Source organism: Cibotium barometz, chromosome 51, assembly GCF_041138505.1.
Source record: "Cibotium barometz isolate CiBa-2024 chromosome 51, ASM4113850v1, whole genome shotgun sequence".
In the NCBI taxonomy this organism is placed as follows: domain Eukaryota; kingdom Viridiplantae; phylum Streptophyta; class Polypodiopsida; order Cyatheales; family Cibotiaceae; genus Cibotium; species Cibotium barometz.
In genome coordinates this window covers 45,812,040-45,838,964 of record NC_141096.1, presented here as the reverse complement: position 1 = coordinate 45,838,964, position 26,925 = coordinate 45,812,040, and the positions used below count along the sequence as shown (strand labels likewise).

General features: G+C 47.2%; 1 protein-coding gene across 7 annotated transcripts in view; it reads left to right on the top strand.

Annotated features, from left to right (window-relative positions):
* LOC147609683 (P-loop containing nucleoside triphosphate hydrolases superfamily protein) overlaps positions 1-26,925 on the top strand; it is an 89,177-nt gene that overhangs the window by 27,921 nt on the left and 34,331 nt on the right. For 5 of the 7 annotated variants that reach the window (XM_086787396.1, XM_086787394.1, XM_086787392.1 and 2 more), the window contains 4 exons: positions 389-497; positions 20,588-20,940; positions 21,087-21,160; positions 21,336-21,640. In XM_086787396.1, the coding sequence (XP_086643522.1) occupies positions 389-497; positions 20,588-20,940; positions 21,087-21,160; positions 21,336-21,640 (841 nt within the window). The remainder of the gene's footprint in view (positions 1-388; positions 498-20,587; positions 20,941-21,086; positions 21,161-21,335; positions 21,641-26,925) is intronic. The other 2 variants (XM_086787393.1, XM_086787391.1) reach the window with 1 other exon arrangement.

Sequence of the window (26,925 nt, the reverse complement as noted above, 5' to 3'; positions counted from 1 at the left end):
AGTGCTCCATCCATCACACCCCCCCACTAGCTTAGTACTTTCATAGTTTATTTCATGTTCATTTTGTTCTTTTTTTTCTGGACATCCAGAAGACATTGACAGTTGTACATTGATTTGTCTCATAGGTCGAGTTCGGCCTCTGGTAGACCTTAATACAGCTTTCTCTCTCTCTCTCTCTCTCTCTCTCTCTCTCTCTCTCTCCATTGTATCCACATGGCGTGGGTAGTACATTGGCCCTGTTTTTCTTTGTTGCTGTCTTGACATCTAGTCTCATGGATCATATGTAACATCTCTTGGTCGTATAGACCCTTTGGGTCTTTTGTAGACGTTAAATGCAACCTTCCTTTCTTTTTGTGTAACATTTTTTTTTTGGGGGGTCTGATTGCAGGTGTCACAATCTTGGTGGCCACTCCTGGCCGTCTACTAGATCACTTGCAAAATACCGCGTCCTTTCATTATGAAAATTTGCGGTGGATGGTTTTTGATGAAGCTGACAGGTAAACTTCAGTAGATGGATCTTGAGAAGCTTCGTGAGGGTTTTTTTTTTTTCTTGTTTGTTTGTGAAACTTGAAAGTGTGCCTTTTTTTAGCCCTCACCATGAAATCAACTGTGTATTTAACAAAGGGTACGCTGCTAAAATTGTCTTATGGAAACTGTGTCTACTTTTTCTAACTCAACAAGATTAGAAGCTGTTATGCCTCAACTTATGGCAGCTAGAGAAGGAGAAGAAATGCCACTAACTGCCACAAAGTCTTGCATGTATGAGATTATGTAACTCCAATCAGAGCCCCTGGCTGTGCAATTTTTGAGGTTGTGGATAGTCTTGGTAGCAGATTGTGGGTGGTAGAATAACAGCAATGTCCGGATGGCTAGCTGGATACATTGAGTAGTATTTCAGCCTGGGTTTTAAAATGGCTGGGTTTGTAAGGGGGCCTACTCATTTCCTCACTAAGGATTTCAGCTGGGGAATAGGGTGAAGTTAGTGATCTTGGTTTTCTTAGCAACATATAGGAATGCACGCCTATTGCTTTAGACCGATTGTGTGTATTTGACATGCATGAGGGCAGAAACATCTGAAATGCATGACAGCGTGCATGAGAGTGCGATTGTTGAGCTTCCAGCATAGCTTCTCCTTTCGATCCCTTCTAGACTCAGATTCTCCTCTTTGTATGCGGAATTCAAGAGACCTCTTTTTGAAGACACCCTTAATATCATAGTAGAGTGGACATCTACAATGGTTTACTTGCTAACATAAGGGTCAATGCTCTTTTCATCAACATGATCAAAAACCTTATTCTTACAATATTTTATTAGTTCTAGAAGGTATCAACTAGAAGAAAACGTACACCAATTTATTATGAGTTTGCTGAACATATGCAATGCTTATCAAGACCAATCCTAGTTGCCAAATTAACACGTTTTGTACCCTTCAACACTTTTTCTTGAGGTTCTTGAAGGTTTTCTTCAAGTTTGTTTACTGCAAATTTGGAATATGAATCATGATCCATGAATTGGCTCCTAACACCTATCTTGGGCCTACAAAAGGGAAGAGAGAAGAGGGGGAGGGGGGGGGGTTGGTTGTAATTGGTTTGTTTGTGGCTCTTATACTCTTGGCAGAGACTTTAGAAGAGTCAAAACATACACAACATGCATATCTTCAGTGTCTAAAACATGTGGAAATGGCAAGGTTTGAAAGCAGCTAGTGCGACTCAGAGCTGGTCCTTTTTGTTATGTTATAACTTGTCTTGCAAGTGCACACTCATTATGTGACACACCTACGAGTATGCATGGCATAGCTGGACATTAGATAGCAGCTGGCAGACAGAGTTGGATAACGCATGTGACACGTGGCACGGATGACATGGTAGTCGGGTACAAATGACCGACAACAATACTACTGGTCAATTAGGAGCAGTGGTGCATATATAAAGTGCTAGCCAGGAGTGTACAGTAGGTCACAAGGCTGTGATTTGACGTCTTCATTCTCAGCCACATCTTGTAATTGAATTTCAGTCGTATTACTTATTTCTTGTACATAGTGCAGAGCAGTAGTTTAGGACTCTTGAGTGTGCTGTATGTGTGATTCCGCCGTACTCTTCTTTCTATCTCTGGAAAACCCTAGCACATAGGCACAAGTGTTCTATAGTTGGTATCCGAGCCTAGGAAACGGGCAATTTTTTTTTCCTTTATTGGTACCCGGGATTATGACTGCTTGGATGGGGTAGAGCACTTAGATTCCAACAGTGCACAAGTTTTTAGGAAAAGTGAATATTTGGCTTCTTTGCATTGAACCTGGGTTGATTGGGGTATATTGTGCTTTCCTGCCCCACCAAACCCTTACCTCATCGCGTAGGGTTGAAATCCCTCATTTGGTCCTTGATCACTTGATATTTATCATGGATTCACAACTTATTGATTTGCTTCTCGGCATGGATCTATGCCCTTCACCTTAGGAGAAGTGATAGAAACTCAGGTTGTTGGTCTCTGTATAAAAATTGCCCCCTTTTGGTTAGGACAAATTTTTTTATATGTAAACCGGCACCTACTTTGGGGCGTTGATGACGTGAGTAGGGATGTTGCAGCACCTAGTCCATGCTATGCATGATGAAGTTGATGATCTTATACTTCATGATTGGACAATCTTTGAGGTAAAGTTCACACTTCTTGTATTCTTGTCTTTACTTGTTTTGTTTGTGAATTAGTCATTTAAAGTTTGGTTTTGCTAATTAGTTATTAAAAATTTATTTAGCTTGTTTGTTAGAAATTCTTTTGTTGTGGTTCAGTAAAGAATTTGTTTGTGTATGTGATTTAGTTATGTATTTGTTTGTTTTTGCAAGTTATTATTACTATTATTATTATTATTTTTTGTCGGGTGTCTCTATTTAGCTTTTTTAATTTTTTAAAATTTTGTTTGTTTTTGGTGATTCTCTTCTTTCTTTTAAAATTATTCGTAAGTTTAGATTCATCTGGCCTTATGACTGTATATACATCTATGGACACGCGGCGGCTGAAATGGAGGCTATATTTGCCTGTCTTGACAGGATGATGTCGGCACTTCGAGCACCTAGTAATTTGGATCTGCAATCTATAAGGATCCATGCTTCGGAGCAAGTGTTGGACAATTCCAAGGACGAATTGCCAAAAGTTTCTTGTCCTTTGAATGCAGGCTCGGTGACCTTTGCTCCCAGTCCAACAGTCATCATTCTACACTTGCACCTAGTCGACAGGAGAGATGCCATTCGCGTCACCGACAGTCTCCTTCGTGGAGTCCCTCTCCACCAGATTATCTGGACAGTTCTTGCTGGCCTTCTTCGGCTTAAAGTCAGGAGACTATCGGTTTGCCGAGTTCTTCCTCCAAGCCTGGTGAGGAACGAGCTCAATTATTGAAGCTTCTGAAGCCTCCCAATTTCAACGGGAAGATGGATGGAGAAGTGATCACCAATGTGGGCATCATCTACCACAAGGAGCAGAGGTTGAATTTGCAGTATACTTCTGGATGCTCCTTAGAGGTGATTGGGGAGTCCTTACTTTCTCACATAGGCCTTGTTGGAGTTATATCGCCCTTGAGATGAAACGGGTGGTACACAAAGGTGGTCATACATGTATGATATATGTCCGGTCTATTTAGCTTGACAACTTGGCGGAGTTGGGCAGATAAACAACGCATTTCGGATGAGCAAACCAACCTTATTCCTTGCAAGTTAGATGCAGATGCTCAGAAGGTGACCATGCTTCTCATCCGGGAGGTGTTTGGCTAACATGGACTTCTGAAGAGGATGGTCTGAGACATGGTTCCAAAATTCACAAGAGGTCTTTGGAGGGCCTTGTTCTATGGGTTGGGGACAAAGTTACAGTTCGGTACCGCCTTTCATCCCCAGACATATGGCCAGACCGAGGGCATGAACAAGACTATGATCACAATGTTGCGGTGTTATTGTCAGAAGCATTAAACTCTTTGGGTGAAGTTCTTGCCATTGCTGAAGCATGCCATCAATGATACATTGCAGGCATCGACCAAGAAGACTCCCTTTGAGGTGGCATATGGTCGTCCAGTTATTAACCCAATGACTTGAGCTCTCGAAACTTCCACAGAGAACTATGGTGGAGACCAATTGGTTTAGGATTTGGACTAGCTATTGTGGCACCACGTCAACACTGCCACATGGCAGTGCCACGTATGTCACCTACGATGTTTGTATGTGGCAGCTGACATGCAGAGTTAGACATCGTAGGTGCCACATACAGACATCGTAGGTGACATACGTGGCACTGCCATGTGGCAGTGTTGACGTGGGAGCCGGATACAAGTGACATGCATCAATACTAGTGGCCGACTTGAAGCATTGGTGTATATATATATATATATATATATATGTGTGTGTGTGTGTGTGTGTGTGTAATATTCACTTGCTTTCCTCAGTGTTGGACTTCACAGAGCATTTCTCTGTAAGCGAAGTACTAGTCAGGAGGGTATAGTAGGTCACAGGGCTCAACCACATCTTGTACTTGAATTTATGTCGTATTACTTCTTTCTTGTACATAATACAAAGCAATAGTTTAGGACTCTTGTGTGTGATTCCGCCGCACTCTTCTCTCTCTCTCTGGAAAACCCTAGCACATAGGCACAAGTGTTCTACACATTAATATTTGGGCTGACACTTAGTTAAAGAAAGCCAGGCTTATTATTAATGTGCTCGGCCAAGGCAAAATGGATGCCCTCTTTTATTAAAGTGTGGGCTTGTGTGTGCATGTGGGTACCCTTCATTGGACACACACTACACTTATGGTAAGTGAGGCCATGTGTGGGGTGGCCGAACACTGGCATTCACTAGGTGCATGGCCAACTACCCCTCATGAAAGGCGTCCATCTTTGGCACACCTTCTACTCGACTTCTCCATCTTGCCACCCCCCTTTGAAGCTGACCATGCCTACCTCTCTTTCACTCTTACTTGCACACCACCCGTCCCTCCGCCACCACCCCCCATCTCACTTACACCCAAGTCCATTTTGAACACGAGCTTGACCTTGTTTACTCCAACCACATCTACTGCCAACTCCAGGATGTGGAACCTACTGTCCCCCTACCCACCCTCACATCATAGCTCACCACCATACTTCACACATCCACCACCACTTCTTTCATTGGCACACGGCGGTCTACCTCCAAGCCACCTTGCAGTCTCATGTCCAGAACTGTTGGTGTGATGACGAATGCCGAGCCACGCGCTCCCGTCTTAAGCATGAGGTACGTGTTGGGCAAATCTCGAAGCATGTTACTATGCTAAAAAGGACAGGTTTATTCATTTGTGCAATCATACTTGTACGCTTGCTTCCCAAATCCCCATCCTCAAAGCCGGAGATCCACTTGATCCTAATATATTATAGGATGATCATGATTGGCCAAACTCTATGGATTGGTGCTAGAGGCAAAGCTCAGTTCATTTGTAGCGACATAGGGATGCAGAGCCTCAGGACCCATCCCTCCCTCCCCCCCCCTCCCTTCTGCTTCTCTAGCACTCTCGTCGCCCCCCGACAGTCCCTGACCCGGAGTGGAGGCAGCCGGTGGGATCAGTCCGTTGCTTGATTCACCGTTTTTCCGAGCCGGTATCCCCAGGGGGCCCCAAGATCCTGGGGAAGTTTGTGGATTACAATTTCTTCTGGTGTTTGCCGACGGAAGAGACCGACATTTTTGAGGAGAGAGTAGCCCCTATTTGGGTTTGTGTGGTTTTTCACCACTCTAGGCCCTCTACGCCAGATAATGGCACGATGATCTTCTCTTTCCCCTTTAGTGTAGCTCCAAGGACAGAGTGGGATCTTGAGTTGGTGGCAACTGCCATCCAGGGTCAAGCAATTGAGCTCTCCACCATCTCCACGATCTCTGCATCACCGACATTCTCACCCATTTTTGGCCTCTGGCTAGGATGGAGCTTGGAGGTTCAGTCCATCGAGGCGAGGACGGGGAGATGGTAGTCTCTAGTCTGGAGGTGCTGCTTTTTGTGTTCATGCATACTTCTGTTGCGGTACCTCTTCCCCCCTCTTACAGATACCTCTACTATGACCGATGGAGTCTGGAGCATGCATACGCGCGTGCTCGTACACATTGGCGTCACATGGAGGACTGGATTAGTGCCCACCTGGCGCGACTTTGCCCTCGCACGGATTGTGATCATTCCCTGTCTAAACCCTCGCCCAAGACTCTTTGAGTGGAAGTGCCGCATCACACTGAGATTGATATGCTGATCGTTTCATGGAACATTCAGGGTATAGGGGGGCCTCGGTGCTTTCATAGACGAGGCTTCCTATGTGGCGAGCTTCAGAGGGCCCTAGTGGGGGGACCCATAGACATTCTGTTCCTCCAAGAGCATCATCTCTCAGAGGGGTGCACCCGCAGATGCGGGAAGATTCTTCCAGGCAGGAGTCACTTTTTGATCCCCATCCTTCGGCCCCTCAGGGACGTAGGGAGGGGTGTTTATATCTATCAGTGAGTAGCTGTTGTCAGGAGTGACTGGCTTAGGAGTCATTGTCCCAGGGCATGCACTGTGGATTACCGTTACTATTGGAGAGGATAGCGTTGGCTTCCTCAACGTTTACGCTCCGAACGCTGCTGCAAGTAGAGCCCTCTTTTGGAGCTTAGTACGACAGGCCCTCCCTCAGGCTGACTTTTGGTGCTTGGGCGGTGACTTTAACATGATAGAGGCAGCAGAGGACAGACTTGGAGGTGGCACGGCCACAGTTTCAGGAGCAGAGTACTCAGGGTGGGAGGAGATGATTCTTGCAGTCAGGGAACAGGACCCTTGGCATCTTCCAGAGTTTGAGCGTAGCCCTGGGAGCCTTTGCTTCTCAAGATCGGATAGGTGTACTGGACCCAATCTCTCCAGACTTGACAGATTTCATGTTGATGAGTGGGCTTGCAGCTGAGGGGGTATGATTGGTATTTTGGCAGGCACTTCATTTTCAGACCACGCCCTGGTTATTTTGTTCTTAGAGGATCCCTAGAGGCATGAAACGTATGTGAGCTCGAGGATTCCGTACAGCCTCATTCAGGACCCCGAGATTTGCAGCAAGATAGAGCAGATATGGGTAGGATTGGATTTTCTTTCAGGCTCTGTTGCGTGCACATTAGATGAGGGCTTATGAGAGATTAGCTATTTCTTGTGGAGGCAGCCGAGAGCCGACTAAAGGGTTTCCGGGAGCAAGAGAGGAGTTTGAGGAGGAGTCTTCCCTCTTTACAACGGCTTTAGGAGAGTTCCCCGGATAGCCAGTGGATCGAGAGTTAGCCTGCCGTCGCTTGCACGGAGATTAGATCCATAGAGGAGAGGAGGGTGGAGTACAGGTATCATGCTAGGGCCTCTTTCTGGACTCAGGCAGGCGATAGAGTCACAGGGGATTTCTTTGAGATGGCCAGCTCCCACAGGAGGAGAGACAGTATTCATAGGTTGCGTGGCCAGGATGGAGCTATTGTTTCAGATTTACATCCCATCCACCCCCCCCCCCCCCCCCCCCCCAAGGTGAGAGCCATCGCCACAGACTTTTTTCGATCCCTCCTCATTGGTGCCCCAACATCTCCACAGGTGGTGGAAGTGTGCGAGAGGGTCTGGCAGCATATGAGGGAGGTGGTTCCTCTTTCTCTCGGTCATTCTTTTTGACACCATTCGCTGCTGAGGAGTTGGCGGAGGCATTGACGCCACTTCCTAGGGCAAACACCTAGGGGCGGATGGGCTTCTAGTCTCCTTCTTCCTTTGCCATTGGGACCTCATGGAAGGTGGCCTTCGAGTTGCCTTCAATGAGATTATGATCACAAGTGCCATGTCAGAGAAGCTCTTAGAGGGCTTGATTCACTTGATTCCCAAGGAGTGTGGTGACAGATTGGAGATCCGACAGTGGAGACCCATCACTCTTCTAGGAATAGCCTATAAGATCTTGGCCAAGGCCATCAGCAGGAGACTTTAGCCGTTTCTCTTAGACTTGACCCATGACACTCAGACCGGCTTTGTTCAGGATCAGAGCATTTTGGATAACAACTTTACCTTCTGGGAGGCGACAACGTTGGCCAAGATGCGGAAGTAGGACCTCATTGTGCGACTCCTAGACTTTGAGAAAGCTTATTTGACAGGGTGGATTGGAGCTTTCTAGAGGGTACTATGTGCCGGATGGGATTCCCCATGGATTGGATTCGTGGAGTCTTAGGACTTTACTGAGCCTCACACAGCCAGGTTCTCATTCAGGGAGCCCATGGCGATAGATCCCCCCTCTCTTGCTCGGTTAGACAAGGCTGTCCTGTGGCACCTTACCTCTTCCTATTCGTCACCGAGGCCATGAGTATTTTTCTCTCCGCCTAGGAGACCGGGCTTCAGGGATTGCGTCTTCCCCACCGCACGTTTGAGGAGTTGCCAGACTTAAGAGTTTGCAGACGACAGAGCAGCTTTGTGGGGAATCTACAGAGATTTGCGGAGGTGATCGAGGTTTTCTGTCGCACATCAGGAGCACAGATCAACTGGCACAAGTTGTGTGGTTTTTGGGTGGGCTCAACACCCGCACCGTCTTGGCGACCAGTTGAGGATTTCCAGTGGATCCCGAGGGGCACTTCAGTTTGATATCTTGGCTGCCAGGTTGGCATTGATATCTCTCCTGAGCAGCAGCTTGCCCCACTTCTTCTAATGAGTATTCGGAAGAAGCTTCTTTATTGGAGCTCGGAGAGGCTATTCCTAGCAGGCAAGGTGGTGGTGGCGAAATAGGTACTTCTGGCCACCATGTGGTACATCACTTCATGATGGGCCTTTTCTCGGGCTTGTATTGGCCAAGTATAGCGATTGATCGAGAATTTCTTAGGACCGGAAGTGATGGGAGGCCAGCCAGGGCCAAGGTGACATGGAGAGTGATTATTTAGCCTCGTCGCAGAGGGGGGCTAGGCCTCATTGACTCGGCTATTCAGAGCCGCGCCTTGCTGGGCAAGTTGATTGTTAAAGGCCTCCTTCCCGGTGGTGAGCCTTGGAAGGATTTTCTATTGGCCCAGATTTTAGCCCGCACTCTGAGTCTTGGGGGCCCTTGGCCGCAAAGTACCCGGTGGATCTTCACAGAGATGCGAGCCTGTGGTTTTAGCATGGCTTTTGAGGACAGATTTGCAGCCAGCTTACTTCATGCTTGGGAGCACCTTAGGCTCGCCCTCAGACAAATAGCTCCAGTTGCATTAGAGGAGCGGCTTCGACAGCCTTTGGTCTGGATCCCCTTGATCAGTTTATCCAGTGGCCACATGCTAGCGGCCTGACCGCACGTTTCTTGGGCAACCTTGAGCATGGGACCAGCCAAGTCTCTTGGAGATTGGATCGCCCACATGCAATTAACCCCGGAGGTGCAAGAGAGAGGCCTGACAGGGATCCGGGGCAGAGATAGGCTCAACATCGACATCGACTTAGCTATCCCTCAGGAGTGGCTGACTCCCTCAGACCCACTCCCCCAGTGTGGCTAGGTGTGTTTACTCAGCACGATATCCTAGTGGCGGTCCACGGAGCAGACGAGGACAGTGGTCTGCTTAATTTCTCTATTGGATCCCATGGTAGACTAGAGAGATCTGAGCTTCCTTTGGAGGATTTTAGTGACTGCACCTTGCAGAGGGTGAGGGTGATTGGTTTTCGGGCACGGGAATGGCATTGATCCAGCACCGACCAAGGTGGCCTGGGAGAGATTATGGCGGCTATGGATATGGGAGTGCCACCCTCTCACGCGCTTGCAGTGGTATCCGGGAGTGTGGACTTGGCATGATCCAGCGGATCGAGAGGAGACTGGATGACCCCTTCTTTGCATATACTGCGCGGCTAGGCCGCAGGATCCAGATGCCCGAGATAGATGGCACATTGGCAGTAGCAACACATTGGCAATCTCAAGGCCTTTCACAGCGTTTCCTTTCCGATTTCTGGAAGAGTGTGGGATAGCTTTCGGCCAAGAAAGACTCATTCTTTCTTTGGTTGATGGCACATAGGAGTTTAGCGGTCGGTACTGTCACGATTGTGACGTATGTATGTATCAGATCCTCTCTTCATTGCTGATTCCTGTTGCAGATGCAAAGAGTAACCAGCCAAGGGAACCCCTACCCTCGATTGGTTGCGACTCTTCGCCAAAGGATGTACCTCTTCATCGAATAGCCACATCCCTTCGACGAATGGTTGTATCCCTTGATGAATGGTTGTGCCTCTACATCGAATAGACACATCCCTCAGCCTAAAGTTGTATTTTTTCTTCTATGGTTCATTTCCTTTCGTCAAAGGACACGCCTCTTCAAATGTCTCTCTTCATCTCCTATATAAGAGACCTATTGTACTTAGTTTAATCAATTCAAGTCAATTCCATCTTCTCTCAAGTGTTCTCCTGAAGGTTCTTGTTCTCTAAGTTAAGTACTTAAGTAGTAATTAGTACACAATATGATGGATTAACAATATAATCCTCACAGTGGAATCAGAGCAAATTTTTTCCTACTCGTGGGTTGTGAAGCCCTCACCCTCTCCGCGGCACCCCCTCGTCCACCCCTCTTCTCGGTGTTGTATGGAAGCAGCGGAGCGATGGTGGACTTGGCGTAAATCTTTGCCCATGGTGATGTAAAAAATAAATAAAAATTCCACACCCATACACACGCACCGTGTGTATTGCAGAGAGGGAACCCTTGCTGCATACCTGGATTACCCTCCCTCCCTGTTGCCGGTGGTGTTAGTCGTTCGCTGCATGGTAGGAACCCCCCCCTTGTTGCCGAATATGGAACACCCCCCCCCTCCTCGCTGCATTCGCTGTCGGGCGTGAGCCCCTTGCTTGCGTCGTGTAGCTGTCGGCCCTGAGCCCCTCGCCGCCGAATAGCAACCGCCCTCCACCTCTTCACTTAGTTGCTGGCGGCGCCTTTTTCGAAGCGGCGCACTCTTCCTCCGGTCGGCTACGTGATCCAGGGCCGTCACCTTTACACCATTAAAAAAAATAATAATAAATAAATAACATTGGCACGTGGTACTTTAATCAAAAAAAAAAAAAACGGGCGTGTGCTAGTGTGAACCGAACCCCCCCTTTCCGTTGGCGATTCGGCAACCCACCCCCCCCCCGCGGCTGTCAGGATGCCGCCAACTCCACGTTCGCCCCCCTCTTCCCGGCGATTCGGCGACCATCCTCCTCCCGGCTGTCAGTGGGTTCTCCCGGCTCTGCCCACGCCACATCGTCTGTGCGCTCTCGCCATCTACGTGCATGCTTCATGGACAACTTTCCGGAGGAGCCCAACATGCACATCTCCTACCTGAGTTACATCGACGAGATCCCCGAGGCTCTTCTTCCCGAACACAGCCCTCCTCGTGCCCCCACTCTGGAGCCGGTGCCACTTTCCGCTGATGCTGGGTGGATTCCAAGTCTCCCGGACTCTCCTATCCCAGTAGCCTCGGTCTCACAGGTATACCGCATACATGTCAGCAGCCCGCATGTAACCGAACCCGACACTTGGGCGATCTGGACTATTTTCCTCATTTGCGAGCCACTGCATCTTACTCATTTCGAGTACTTTTTGTCACGGTACCCTCAGTTGGCACACTTTCTTTCAGAGTGCAGTGTGGATGGCCTCCGCAATATCTCCTCCACGCGCCCTCCTGTGACATTCTACTGCGAGATCTTCGTCCCCGATTATACTCCATTATCTCCGGTGACCAGCTCTTTGGCGGAACCAAACGAAGAAGTGGAAGCAGACGAAGTAACCTCCGAGGACGATCCCGAGGAAGTAGAGGACCCCGACTTCGAGTACGAGGATCCCGTTACTGCCTCTCCAGCAGTTGTTCCTTCCATCCTACATTTCGGGTGGACCTTTCCTCCTTCACCTCAGTACTCTCTCTGAGTTCTCCAGATGTCGACTTCGCACGACAACGTGCCACCCGCCGATCCTCAGATAGAGGTCTTGCAGCAGATGACCACTCTTCAACAACAGATGGAGGACTTGCAACGGGCCCTTTTCGACGGTATGGCATCAATGCGATCACAAATGGAAGACATGCAACAACGGCACCAACACCAGCGCGAGGGATCCAGGAAGTCACAGTGAGCGCGTCGTTCGCGTTCCCCAACATCATCATCATCATCCTCGGTGGGCCAGCAGGACGATCCTTCAACTTCTTCCGATCCGACTGCCGAGGTAGACAATGTTGAACTCAAACTTTTGTATAAATTAATGACCACAGCACAGACAAGAAAGATGGATATCAAGTTACCTGAGGCCTACAATGGCCGCCGCGATAAGCGGTTAATTGATCACTGGCTCTACAAGATGGAGGTTTATTTCTCAAATACCGAATTGCCCGAAAATAAAAAGGTGGAATTGGCAAGTACCCTCTTGAAAGATACCGCCTTCCTTTGGTGGCGACACAGGATTTCAGATGGCAAGTCTACTCCGACGTGGGATAAATTCCGGTGTACTCTTCGCAAGGCTTTTGAGCCTGCCAATGCGAACTTTCATGCCAGGTCTTCTCTCCGCCGCCTGAGTCAAACTGGCTCCGTGGCCGTTTACATCTCAGAGTTTCAAAAACTGGCTCTCAAGATAGAGACACTTAGTCCCTCTGACCAGCTTCACAGTTTCATTGACGGGCTTGAACCTACGATCCAAGACGAAGTCCATAAGTACAATCCTGCCACACTGGATGAAGCAATCTTGTATGTCGAGCGCATTAGTGATTACAAGCGTCCTCCCAGGAACTTTTCCTCCGGCGCCCGTTCTTACCAACGGAATCGACCCAATGGGACTAGCCAACCCTAGCGTCCCAATCTTGGACAACCAAACTATCGGCGACCATATTCTAGACAACAGTCCTTCCGGTCGCGCTTCTCCGAGCAAGCTCTCGCGTCAAACGCAGGATCCTCTCAGACCGAATCCTCTGGCAGCAGAAATCGAGATCGGTCCCGACAGGACCGTCGCAGCAATGATCGGCGCAACTTCAAGCGAGAAACCTCTTCAGGACAGCAAACCTCTTCATCGACTGCCACTTCATCCCAACCTAGTCGTCCATGCCTCTGTACAATTTGTTCTCGCGATCACCGGTGGTATGAATGTCCTCAGCGCCCTAAACCCTCCAACACTCCGCGCAATTCTCAGGTGGACAGTTGCCACCATGCTGATCATGACCCGCCTCCTGTGAAAGACAAAAACAAACAAATAGCTTGTTCTGCTCGCGTTTCTGAAGTTGTCAGTACCCTGATGCTTAATGGCCAAAGTACCAACCCTGTTCCGGTGAATCTTTCCAAGCAGGTCCTTAGTCTTCTGGGTTTCATTGGCGACCATCCCATCAATGTGCTGGTGGACAGTGGCTGTTCCACTAATTTTGTGGGCACTTCTTTGGTTCACAAGCTTCGCCTACAGACCCGACATTTTGTGGATGCTTTTCAAGTAGAGCTTGCTGATGGTTCCTTCCTTAATTGTAACAAAAAGGTGCAACAGCTTCAGTTCCAGATTCAAGATTACCAAATCACCTTAATTTTTCAGTGATGCCGTTGTCACATTATGACATGATACTAGGACAATCTTGGCTGTATCGATATGATCCAGTGATCAGCTTTCGTTCTCATTCAATCCAGTTATACCATGATGGTCGAGAACTGGAACTTCGTGGCCTTTTTAGTGCCAAACCATCACTGTTGTTTCTGCCTTGCAAGTCAAACGCCTCGTCCGCAAACGTGACTGTACAACATCCTTGGTCATGTTACGGGAGATTGAAGCAGAAACTAGCGAGCAATCTCAAGCCTCGCCATCAACAACTGCTTACTTGGAGCAACCCGTCTTCAGGCCTTTTCAGGATCTGTTTCCGAATGATCTTCCGACAACATTGCCTCCTCGTCGTCCTGTGGATCACCTGATTGATCTTATCCCCCAGGTCAACCTCCTCCAACCCGAGCTCCATACCGTGTTTCTTACTCTGAATCTCAGGAGATACAAAAGCAATTATAGGAGTTGCTGGATAAAGGTCACATCCGTCCTAGCAAAAGTCCCTTCAGAGTCCCGGTTTTGCTTGTCAAAAAGAAGGATGGATCAATGCAGCTTTGCATTGATTACCGTGCTCTCAACCAGCTCACAATTAAGAACAAATTCCCTTTGCCTCGCATCGATGAGTTGTTCGACCAACTGCTTGGTGCAAAGGTGTTTTCCAAGATTGATTTGAAGTCCGGCTATCATCAAAATCGTATCCGTAATGGTGATGAATACAAGACAGCCTTTCGGACAAAATATGGCCATTGAATTCTTGGTCATACCTTTTGGGTTAACCAATGCCCCGGCCACTTTCATGACCCCGATGAATGAAATTTTTGGGCCGTACTTGGACAAGTTTGTGATCGTTTATCTCGATGATATTCTGGTGTTTAGCCGATCTATGGTCGATCACAAAGAGCATTTACAGATTGTCTTTGAAGTACTACGCACCAATATGCCGTACATCAACAAGAAGAAGAGCGAATTTTTCAAGAACCATGTGGAGTATCTTGGTCACATCATTTTTGCTAATGGCATTGCAGTAGATCCTAAGAAGATTCAGGCGATTGTGGATTGGCCTTTGCCTCTCACCATTTCAGATGTTCGATCTTTCTTGGGACTTGCTAACTTTTATCACAACAAGGTGCATAGGTTTTCAGAGATTACTGCCCCTTTGACAGAATTGACAAAGTTGGACAAACTTCAGTGGTCTTCTAAACCTGAGCAATCCTTCAATGATCTCAAGCATGCCTTGACAACAACCCCGGTCTTGGCCATTGCAGATCCCACCCAGCCCTTTGATGTAATGACAGATGCCTCAGATCGTGCTTCTGGTGGAGTTTTGATGTAGAATGATCGTGTCATTGCTTTTGACAGCAGGAAGTTTTCAGCCATTCAAAGCAGGTATCCTGCGTATGATAAGGAGTTTTTGGCAATCGTGCATGCTTATCGGACTTGGAGACATCTTCTTCTTGGAGCAGATTCAGTTGTACGTACAAATCATCAATCTCTGACGTACATTTTCACTCAACCAGTTATGAACTCTCGACAAGGCCGATGGTTGAATTCTTGGCTAATTTCCACATGATGATCCAGTATGTTCTTGGTCTTCAGAATGTGGTTGCAGATGCTTTGAGCCGCATGCCTCGAGCCACTAATTTTGCCATCACAGATGTACAAATAGAAATCCCTGCTTGTTTCAAAAATGAGTATGTGACTGATAGAGATTTTGGAGATGCGTTCCGTGCTCTCAAATCTTCTAATCCCAGTCCCGCATAAATGAACATGTTTGCAGCCTGCACCATCATAGATGAGTTGCTGTTCTTTTCTGATCGCATTTGTGTGCCTCACAATAATTCATTGCGGAAGATTCTCATTCAAGAGCATCATGAAGTTCCTTATGCTGCTCATCCTGGTATCAACAAGACATATCGGCTTTTGTCTGCTACATACTTCTGGCCTCAGATGCAGCAAGATGTTATCAAATTTGTCAAAGCTTGTCATTCATGTCAGATAATGAAAGCATCTCGACAACTTCCTCAAGAGTTACTTCAACCGTTGCCAGTTCCCAATGAGAGATGGGAAAGTATCAGTATGGATTTTATTACCACTTTGCCTCGTTCATCCAAAGGCAATGCTCAGATTCTTGTGGTGGTTGATCGATTTTCCAAAATGGCGCATTTCATTCCTTGCAAGAAAGCTGCTTCAGCCCCAGATGTGGCGTCATTGTTCGTGCAACATGTCTTCAAATTGCATGGTTTGCCAAAGACCATCATCTCTGACAGAGATCCAAAGTTCACTGGACATTTTTGGACGTCTTTGTTCAAATCTCTTGGCACGAATTTGTTGTTCAGTTTAGCCTATCATCCTCAAACAGATGGAGAGACTGAAAGAGTCAATCAGATATTGGAAGAAATGATTCGACATTACATTCAATCCCGTTTGGCATCATGGGAAGATTATTTGCCACTCGTGGAATTTGCTTATAATAATTCCCATCATTCAGCAATTGGATTAACTCCATTTCAAGCAGCATATGGGCATACTCCTCTTGTGCCTACAAACTTTGTTTTACAACACAAAGTGGCGTTGGCAGATCAGTTGGTTCAGGAGATGCAAGATGTGCTTGTGCAAGTTCGAGATAAATTGATCCATGTGCAACAAAAATATAAAAAACAAGCCAACAAGCATCGTCGACATGCAGATTTTCAAGAAGGAGATTTAGTCTTGTTATATGTGGCACCTCACCGCTACAAAACAGTGAAATCAGTTTTTCCAAAGTTGCGACCTCGCTTCTATGGACCTTTCAAGATTCTTGAGAAAAGTTCAGTTGTCAGTGACAAGTTGGAACTTCCACCTTCATGGGGGAAGGTTCATCCGACTTTTCACATTTCTTGGCTCAAACAGTATGTTCAAGGAGATTCGCCTAAAAAGAATTAACCATCATTTTTACTAGATTAAAAATCATGAAAATATCTAATCTCTTTCTCTAGCTTATCAAGCCTAGAGCAGGCAGAGGGGTATGCACAGCAGAGAGAGCGAGGGTCTGGCGGGCAGGAGGAGGGAGGCGCAGGGAGAGAGGGAGGCGTAGAGAGAGAGAGAGTAGAGAGAGGGAGGCGCAGAGAGAGTGAGGGGCTAGCGGGCAGAGAGTGCAGGAGGCACAACAAAGAGGGGGGGGTGTAGCGGGCAGAGGGGTATGTGCAGCAGAGAGAGCGAGGGGTTGGCGGGCGGTAGGAGGGGAGGCAGAGAGAGAGAGAGAGAGAGAGAGAGAGAGAGAGAGAGAGATTAATGTCTACAAGAGGCCGAAGTGGCCTATGAGACTAAAGTACCAATACATCCAAAGCTGAAGGAAACTAAATGTCCTGAGTAGAAAATGAAAAGCAACTAGCTATAACATGTGGCCAAAGAGGAACTAGTGGCCTGATACAACTACCAGAACAAGGCATATCTGATAAAAGTGTGGAACTGGAAAAATGGTAGGCTATGGGAAGCAGCTAAGATAAGACTCATCCCATAATGTTTTGCATAGGTCGATCCAGGGATGTTTTGCATAGGTCGATCCAACATTCGTCGAGGTCGTGCCAATATCGCATGTATCCTCTGATAATGTCTCGGCTGGGGCCGCAACCTAGCGGGTCGTGGACGCCGTGCTCTACATAGCTCTCCAGCTCTGTCCAAGGTGAATCCTCGAGGTGGCTGTGTGGGCCCAGTCGACTCGTGGTCAACGGTACGCGGGGTTGCTGCTGCTCTGAAGAAGTCAGTAAGGGTGCGCTGGCCTGTGTCTCGGACATGTCTCCCTTGTCTGGAGCGTATGATGTCAGATGTGGTCTCAGTGTCTACTAGGTCGAGGAGAAAAAGCGCAAGGCAATGTTGGTCTGAGTAGTCCATCACTCTGGACAATGGCCCAAATCCATCTCGGAAGAGGCAATGAAAGCGCCCTCGGATCTTGTAGTACACTGGGCACCGACATATGTAGTGCTCCTCAGTTTCTAGCTCTAGCTGACAAAGCTCGCAAATCCGATTCTTAAGGGGAAGGGAGACGGCTCCATATCGACCGGTCTCTATCCTCAGCTAATGTGAAGATGTGCGGATTTGGCCAATAGCACATTTGACTCCGTGAGAGAGGTGAATGTCCATGTACCTCAGGCAAACAACAAAACCATCAGGGGATAAGTGGAGAAGATGCTCTCGGTAGAAAGCCACTTAGCCATCTTCGTCCCTACTAGTGGCGCGGCCGGTGTGATCCATGTGCGTGCTATGTGTAGCTGAATGATATCCATCCTGATGATCTTGTTGAGCTCACTCCAGCTCAACTCGAGGAAGGGGGAGTCCAGGCTGTACTCTAAAGGTGGAAGGCAGTCTAGTCTGGGCATACCTGCACTCTGTGTCGCCGTGTGATGTGAGCTGTCTAGACGACTCTAGTGCGAGTCTAGATTATCTGTGCTTGGAGAGGCTCCATAGCCTATGTATGAAAGTGACCGTCTGGAAGAGGGCCTCGGCTACGATCGGGATTCGGTGGGGCTCCCATCTCTGCCCGGACTATCTCATGTGGTACTGATGATTTACTCTTGATCATGCAAGAGATCATCATCACTAGTGGTCTCTCCATCTGCTCCCACCCATCATAAAACTCCCCTCCACTCGAGGCTGGCAGCTCTGCTGTAGATCCACTCCTCCGCCTATGTTAGAGACTCGGTCCCCCAGATGGGAGTGCCGTACAAAAGCACTGGTGTAACCAACGTGTCAAATAACCAGAGCTTCATCCGAGGCTCATGAAACTGGATGTGTGCACACTGGCTCTCAAGTGCAGCATATCCTATATTGAATCTGTCCTCCACTACCCTCCTCATAGTAAAGGGTGGTCCAGCAAAAGTGACCCCTAGGTAGACATATCTCCCGACTCTCTGTACTGTCTCCCCACCATAGGTGAACTCAGGCAACCGGTTGGCCCACTGCTGAGAGGTGTTAAACACCATTACCTTGGTCTTCCCAAGGTTCACTGTAAGGCCCCTATCCTGGGTAGCACACAGAGAGAGAGAGAGAGAGAGAGAGAGAGAGAGAGAGAGAGAGAGAAAGCTGTATTAACGTCTACTAGAGGCCGAACTCGACCTATGAGACAAATCAATGTACAACTGTGAATGTCTTCTGGATGTCCATAAAAAAAGAGGACAAAATGAACATGAAATAAACTATGAAAGTACTGAGCTTGGGGGGGTGTGATGGATGGAGCACTACTGCTAGAGGCTCAGTATGCAACCTATATGCGCAGGGTATACAAGAATGCAATGCAGATCTGTCTAGCTCCAACCACTACCATAATGGGGGTGTAATATGTGATACATACTTGATTGCGAGGCAAAAATACCTCGTGGCACCGTGTCAATTGTTTGCGGAAATCCACAAAGCAGCAGTATAATCTCTTCTCCCGCACCCTAGCCTGGTCAATCAGACATCTCAGAGTGAATATATGGTCAATAGTGGAGAAAGCTCGCCGGAATCCAGCCTGCCCTGGTGCTCGCAGTCCCTCCTTCTGTGCATATGAGCTCAACTCTGCCTCGAGCACAACGCCATAAAGTTTGGCCCCCAATGTATGACCAATCATGATAGTCCTGTAGTTGCTGGGGTCTAGCATGTCTCCCGCTTTGTGGAGAGGCACGATGGTGTGCATAGTCCACTCAGCTGGTAGGCCCTCCACTAGTGCCCTATTAAAGAGGTGAGCAACAAAGGGTCCCAGTGTGTCAGCTGCATAAATAAGATGCTCACTCTGTGTACCTGTGTGGTCAGCCGATCTCCCATGCTGTAACCGGCGGATAGCTCTCTCTACCATCGAGGCGGTAAAGAAAGTAGAGGTGGTAGGGCGGGATTCCTGAGAGAGAGTAGCAGCACACAGGACTGGATTCCAATAACCCTCAGAAGGGCCTTTACCCATAGGAGTATTTGCTTGTATTTCTGTATGAAGTAAATGACTGACCTGCAGGGCTGTAAAACCCTGTGTGTACTGACCGATTCATCGTGTAGATGCTGGAAATTTGGGGCTGAATGCTGGCCGCCTAGTAGAGCATGTGCTGGATATTAGGAGATGGTGCGTTTTGCTGTTTACAAGCTGAAACATGTGCGTTTTTACTCCACGCTGACTTGGGACTGCTTTGGGACCTGGTCTCCTTGCATTAATGTTGAGGACTCCCTCTGGCAGGGGCATCTACCATATCTGTATGCAAGATTGTTTGAGATACCTGTCCAGGACTGAAATGCATATAAGGCTGGCTGACTTTTGTCGTTTTTGCAATTCGTGGGGAATAAAACCCTTTTGCCAACTTGTATTGGGCATCCACCTGTATGGGCCATGGGCGCCTGCCCATGGGTCACCTAGAAAGGCCATGGCCCCCAAATAGGGTGGCCACATGGCTGCCCAAGATTTCCATACATGGAAATGACCATGTCCCCAAACTGTGAGGTGTTGCTAGTACTCCAAAGAGAGATTCGTACACACCAGGGTGATGATGCATTTGACCCTTGACCTGAAGAAGGGCACCTGACCAATGTCCTAATAAGTGGCCGGGACGACCTGAGAATGTTACAACATTCCAAGAGGGTTACAATGGTGTGCGGTACGGGCATAATGATATGTGTGGGACATGCATGACACTGACCTTGACTACCCCTTGGCCGTACACACTGGCGGCTTGTCCCTAGACAAGGCCTCACAAAATGCTTGGTGCACTACCTTTCTTAGGGAATGGGATCATGGGACTTCTCTTGCACTCCCTCAGAACTCTCTTGGAATCATCAAGTTCCAGATTGGTTGCACACACCTTGCCTTCTGTGATGATTATTAATTGGTCTTTGGCCATAATTTTGTATTGGTCTGTTCATACTTAATAGAATTCTCATGTCTTGCAAAAAAAAAGTACGGGTCTTGCATTATGCAAATTACAGATGAGGTCAAGAACAGGCGGTATGCTCTTACACGTTGTGAGCTAAGTATAGAGATGAAAATTTGGTGGATTGAATACCAGGCTGCACTTTTCTTCTTAAAATGGGCTTCCTCGGTTTGATAGATGATAAGTCTTGATTTGCAAAATAAAAGCTGAATCTTTTACATTCATTTGTTGTTGCAGGCTCTTAGATCTTGGTTTTGGTAAAGAGATAAAAAGCATTCTATCTTTTCTTGATTCCCAGCCATCTTCTGTTTCAAAAAAGCACTCAAGAAGCAGAGAGAGAAATCGTCAGCATCTGCTATTATCTGCTACCTTGGGTGATGAAGTTATGGAGCTTGCATCTCTAAGCTTGAGAAATCCAGCAACAGTGGGCCTAACAGAAGCCCCACAACCTCAAATCAAATTAAGTGCTGAGACATCTGCTAAATCAACAAAATTGTGTGCTTATGGTGATGGCCCAAAAAATACCAAGGTTGCTCATGGTCTCTTGGAATACACTATGCCAGTACAGCTAGTTCAGACATATGTAACAGGTACTGTGCACTTTATACTTATTGACACAGGTGCCTTGTAATTTTGGGCTGCAGAAAACAGATAAGTGTGTTAGTGAGGTAAGTATCCACGGAGGGTTAGCATTCCATGCATACTTTGTTTCATTTCTGACTTGCTCTGGTTTCAGTGCCATGCAACTTGCGGTTAGTGACATTGTTGGTGGTGCTACGGATGTGGCTGGACAAAGCTAGTGGTCATAAGGTCTTGTTCTTCACTTTAATTTGTTATTCCCATAAAATTATTAATGTTCACTGAGTCATGTTCTAGTTTCGCCTTGCCTTTTGGAGATTTTGGTTGATCTATGGTTTTCCGACAGCAGATCATATGGTCTGTTCATGTATTCAATGAGCTTGTACTCCTACATGGTTTTTTGCAGGTAGTTGTATTCCTCTCTACATGTGATTCTGTGGATTTCCACTACGCTCTCTTGAATGATTTTCACTGGAGTTTCTTTCCAAGAGAAGAGCAAAATCATGCTAGAGGCTTTCTTGAGTGCAAGAGTTTACGTTTGCATGGCAACATGTCACAACAAGAACGAACAGACACCTTTTTTGAATTTAACAAACAAGATTCGGCTCTCCTCCTATGTACGGATGTAGCTGCAAGGGGTTTGGATATACCAAAGGTCACTCACATATTGCAATTCGACCCCCCTGGTGATGCCAATGCTTATGTTCATAGGTACAATCAAGTCTCGGGAAGTTATTTAGTGTGTTCATTTTCAGGGGAAGCATGATGCTTTGCATTCATGCATGTTGTGTGCTCTCCTCTCCGAAAACTCTCGGCCTCTTTTGAAGGATGCATGCATTATTGTGCTTGTTGAAATTCATCTAACCTAGCCCTCTTGCAGGTAACCACAACAGTTCTTTGAGAAAACACTTGTCTTCAGGTTGTGTGTGTCATCACTTGGGCATTTTGCGCACTTCTGACTTCTGGACGAGCTTTGAACCTCTCCTCTGGACGAGCTCCATGGTGTGGAGATGACACCTAGATGGCAAGAGACTATGTCTATGCCAAGGGTCATGTGGATTGGCACTTGGATGGTAGGGGACTTATGTTTGTGTCAAGGGCCAGTAGGTTGGATCTAGTAGGGTTGGGGACATTGATTGAGAGTTCGATATTCTGGTTAGCCTGGGGACATTTTGTCTACACCCAGAATGACCACACCAGCTACAAGCTAAATGAAAGGGAGATTGTCCAATACATTTTGTGCATTGCATGGCATACCTGCTGGTTGGCCAAGAAGCTTTCCAACAACACTGTTGCTACATGGGCTGAATTCGAATTGTTTGCGAAGAACATATGCAAAAAGTGGGATTGATTGGGCCAGAAAGAAGGGGAATCAATCACTTCTTATGTATCAAACTTTTGGAAGGTACTATTGGAAGTGATTTCCTTTATCATGATAGATGAAGGGGAACAAAAGAGGAAGTTTGAGTTGGAGCTGCAACCCATCTTCCAAAATGCACTTGAAATTTACCCAAATCAAACTCTACAACAACTCATAAATTCAGCTTTAGTCTCCGAGCAACTCAATGTCAAATGGGTGCAATGAAATATTGACCTAAGCATGGAGAAAGGAAAGGACAAAGTTGGTTTTACAATGCAAAAAGGTGGAGAGCCACCAAAAAGGGGCTTCAAGGATTCCAAAAGTGCTCCGAAAGCTGAAAATGTACAAGAGAATAAGCCATGGAACAAGAGGAGCACTTTCGGGTTATCTTAGCAGTAGAGGGTCTAATACATGCGAGAGGGCAAATGCTTTAAATGTGGTGGTAAAGATCACATATTTAGTCGCATTGATCTCAAGAGTGGTTATCATCAAGTGAGAGTGACGTCTCTAGATGTACTTAAGATAACCTTTCACACATCTTTCGGTCTCTATGAGTGTTTGTTACATAGTTGTCAGGTATGAAACGAAGGTACGAAAAAACAATACCGGTACGGGACTTTTAAATTTTGAAAAATAAGTTCGATTGAGGTACGATCCACTTTAAAAAACACTTGAAAAAAAGATATTTGTACACATGTAGAGATGCAAAGTCTAGAGAAGGTGTAATTTGTCATATGACATAAACTAATACAAAAACTCAAGAGTCATGAACAATGAACATTGAACATGCCATAAATAAGAGTCGTGGCCCACGACCTACAATAGGAAATACAAAAAAGTGTGTCGTGACCACTGACTAGTCACAACACTAAGTACAAAAATGTCTAAACTCTAGACTCTAGAGACTAGAGTCTAGACTCTAGTCCTCCTCCTCAGAGAAATCACTAGGGGAAGGAATGCCCTCGCTAGAGGTGCTTCCATCATCAGAGGCCAACCCAAAACTGCCCTCGCTAAGGACATTGCCCTCGTCATCGTACTCGGGCTCTCTGATGCCTGCAATAGCAGCATCCTCTTCTTCAGCAACAAGTGCTAAAGTGCTCCTCGAAGTCGAGCCGGAGCCACGCCTCACATATGTAGCCACCGAGGTCGAAGTAGGGTGCCGAACAGTGCAATCGCGACCTCCCACTTGTGTGCCACCTCTAGCTACGCGATCTCTACAAGTACGAGAAACTCGACGGTCAATCTCCTCTAGCTCCCTGTAGAGATTGGCATATATGGCCTCCTCATCTAGATCTCGCTCCTTGTGGACACTCTTAATAGTGTCCACTGTCAACTTGAACTTGTCGACATTCACCTGAAAGCAAAGTTCCAACATTTATAAATTATTAGACTTTAGTCATGCATTTATAAATCATTATTAATGAGTCGAACTTTGAACTCCGGAGATCTCTACTTGTTTGGAGATCTCCATGTCATGCATCTTCTCTACCATGCGCATGTTAGCACGGCAATATACAAGCCGCTCTAACTGCATGGTGTTGAGACGGTTTCGTATCTTTGTGTGTATGAGTGAGTAGGAACTCTAGTTCCTCTCACATGCCTCCGAAGAGAAATCCTATGAAAAAGAAGAAAGTTAGAAATTAGAATGTAAGAACTAGTTAGTAGTTATGACTCTAGAGTATACACTATATATTGAATATTCAATAGTCACTTGTGACAAGACTCTTAAAGGCACTTTTTGTACGTGAGCCATTTGATAACCAAATGACTCCCACCAAAAAAGTGGCCGGACCATTGACTCCTTACTCAAGCAAAGTGGGTTCGTGAAAGCGGCTCTCCTGTGATCATTATACCGAATGAGCTCTTGAAGGAAGTCTCTTTGCTTGTGGACGGGAAGTATCCTTGGCAAGTAGGCATCCCGATCGGAAAGTAGCTCCTCATCGGCGAAGAGTCTTGGTACTTTGTAGGCGGGATGCAACAAGGCCGCAAGACCATGGATAGGTCTATGCATCCATCGCCGCCTCCTCTCCACAAGCGCCACGATTGAATCACGTCGCGGAGTGGGTGGAGGCTCGGTAGGATCCCTAGAATGCAAAAATTTCACTTTAAGGTTAAGTCTTTAAGGAACGAGAAAGAGATGTGAAAACGAGATTTGAAAACATGGGACATGGGTTTACCTAATCCCCTCCATAGGAGTGTCGGGGTCCTCATCAAGCACAGTGGTGCACGAATCTCCGCTAGAGGCTCTCGCATGAAGTGGGTGAGTAGCCCCAATGTGGACCCTCCATGTTGGCCATGCGCAAAACCCTATACAAGGGAGTCACCGCAATGACAATGGCTCGCACTTCGCGCCAAAAGGACTCTCTCATGCATAGCCGTTGAACGGCTCGGGCCTCATCCGCACTAGTTACCAACTCCTCTCTTAGCCATGCGACGAAATCCGGGGAGACGGTTATCTGGAGCTTTGGTTGCACGTCATTTAGCCGCTCCAAGAGAAGCCACATGTAGGCAAACCGCGTGGAAGAGGCCTTCTTAAGCTCCGAGTCACTTTGCTCGCGAAACATAGCGAGCACCTTTACCTTCTTTGTGAAGAAATTCACAATGAATAGGCCTTGTGCAACCACCCTCTTCACCCACTCTAGCTTCCCCACATCCTCCATGAGTAGGTCTAAACAATGGGAGGCACAAGGAGTCCATACAATGGATGGGAACTCCACCTCTACCAAGCGCCCCATTTTGCGGCAATTGGATGCATTGTCCGTGATGACTTAAATTACATTTTCATGTCCGACCTACAAGTAACACAATGGCAATTTGGCAAATGCAATGACATTCTTAGAAGTTAGAAGCTTGAACATAGTACATAGTACATACCTGTATGATGGCTTACTGGATGTGACGATAGATAAAGTCCCCCGATATTTTTTGCCCCGCCTTTCCGATATCCACGGCGCGTAAGAAGTATGTGCCGAGAGCGCATGAAACAAGGATGTTTATGATACCTCTCTTCTTCCGATCACTTCATCCATCGGAGAGGATAGAGCAACCATACTTCTCCCATCCTTCCCGCACGGGTGTGAGTTTGTCGTTGATCCTTTGCCTCTCGTCATCAAGCGCGGTGGTGCGCATCTCATGGTAAGCGATACCATGCCATTCACCATGGGATGGCCCACCTCCGCAATGGCCTTCACCATTTTGTGCCATTGTGGAACCTTGAGCACATTGAAGGAGAGATCGCAGTCTATCATCGTGCGTGCAATCTCCTCATTCACGGCTTTCATCTTCGCCTTCACACAGGTGAGGTTGTTAATGTTTGCACCGATGGCGGTTTGCCTCATTACCGAAGGGCTCTCCTCCCTTGGCCTCTTTGATTGGAAGTTGGAACCGCCGGAGGCGGAGCCGGAGCCGGAGCCGGATGGGATGGGTGATGGAGTCACGGATGTGGAGGTACCGGACATGGAAGCTCCGGCTCCCCCACCTCCACCTTTGCCTTGGTTGCGGATGAGCGAGTACTTCTTCACTATACCATCCGCAATTTCTTGGGGAATCTCCTTGCACGGCGCTACTTCCCCACCAAGCTTGGACACATGTGCAAGGAGCCTTGTGACGCTACTTGTGTAACCCTTCTCGCAAAAGTTACACGTCCATTTCCATGACCCCGAATTACCGGTAGGTTTCTCAGTTGTGGTATATAAGGCGAGTGCCTCATACTTGTTCTTTCCTCCGGACCTCATTGCCAAAGTCTAAAGAGAGAGAGAGAGCTTGAGAGAGGGAAAGAGAGCTTGAGAAATGAAATGAAATGAAATTTTATATTAATGTCGTCAAAAGGCCAGAGTGACCTATGAGACCAAAGTTACAACCATGTGACATCTGATACACTGTCTGGAAAAGAAAAGAGATAGCCCCACAATATATCATAGGGGGGAAGCTAATGCTACTAGTCAAAATGGGGTACATGAGTACATGGATACCTGAATACATGAATATGGGGGAGTACAAAAGTGACAATGAGTACAACAGTATATGGCTGGAGTCGTAATCATCCTAGGAGCTCTAGCATGGGTCTCTGCCGGATGGCCTGGATATCTGCCATAGTGAGATGCCTGGTTGGACGAGCCCGATGCCTCGCAATGATGCTCTGAATCCTCCGGTGTAGGCACTGTCTCCGATGTAAGGATCCGCAAACCCTCGAGCGTCTAGATCTGCCCAACTGGATAGCTCTCTCAACTAGAGTACCACGGGGTGCCCACTGCTGGGCTGTCGGCTGTGTCCCCTCCCGGGTAGTCCCTCTAAAGAAGTCAGTAATCTGTCTCTGTGTGGACTCCCTGCCAATTGGGCGTCTACTTCTGATAATGGACTCTTTGAGCATGCGGATCTCCAGGAGATGAAAACCCAAGCATCGCTAATCACAATAGTCCATGACTCTAGCCAGTGGTCCAAATACCTCTCTGAAAAGGCAATGGTAGCGCCCTCGAATCTCATAATATGCTGTGCAGCGACAGATGTAGTGCTCCTCCGTCTCTGGCTCTATCCAACAAATGTGACAAATCCTGTCCCCTGGAGGTATGCCTCTAAATCTGCCTGTCTCTATCTCTAACTGATGTGAAGAGGTGCGGATCTGCGCAATGGCGCACCT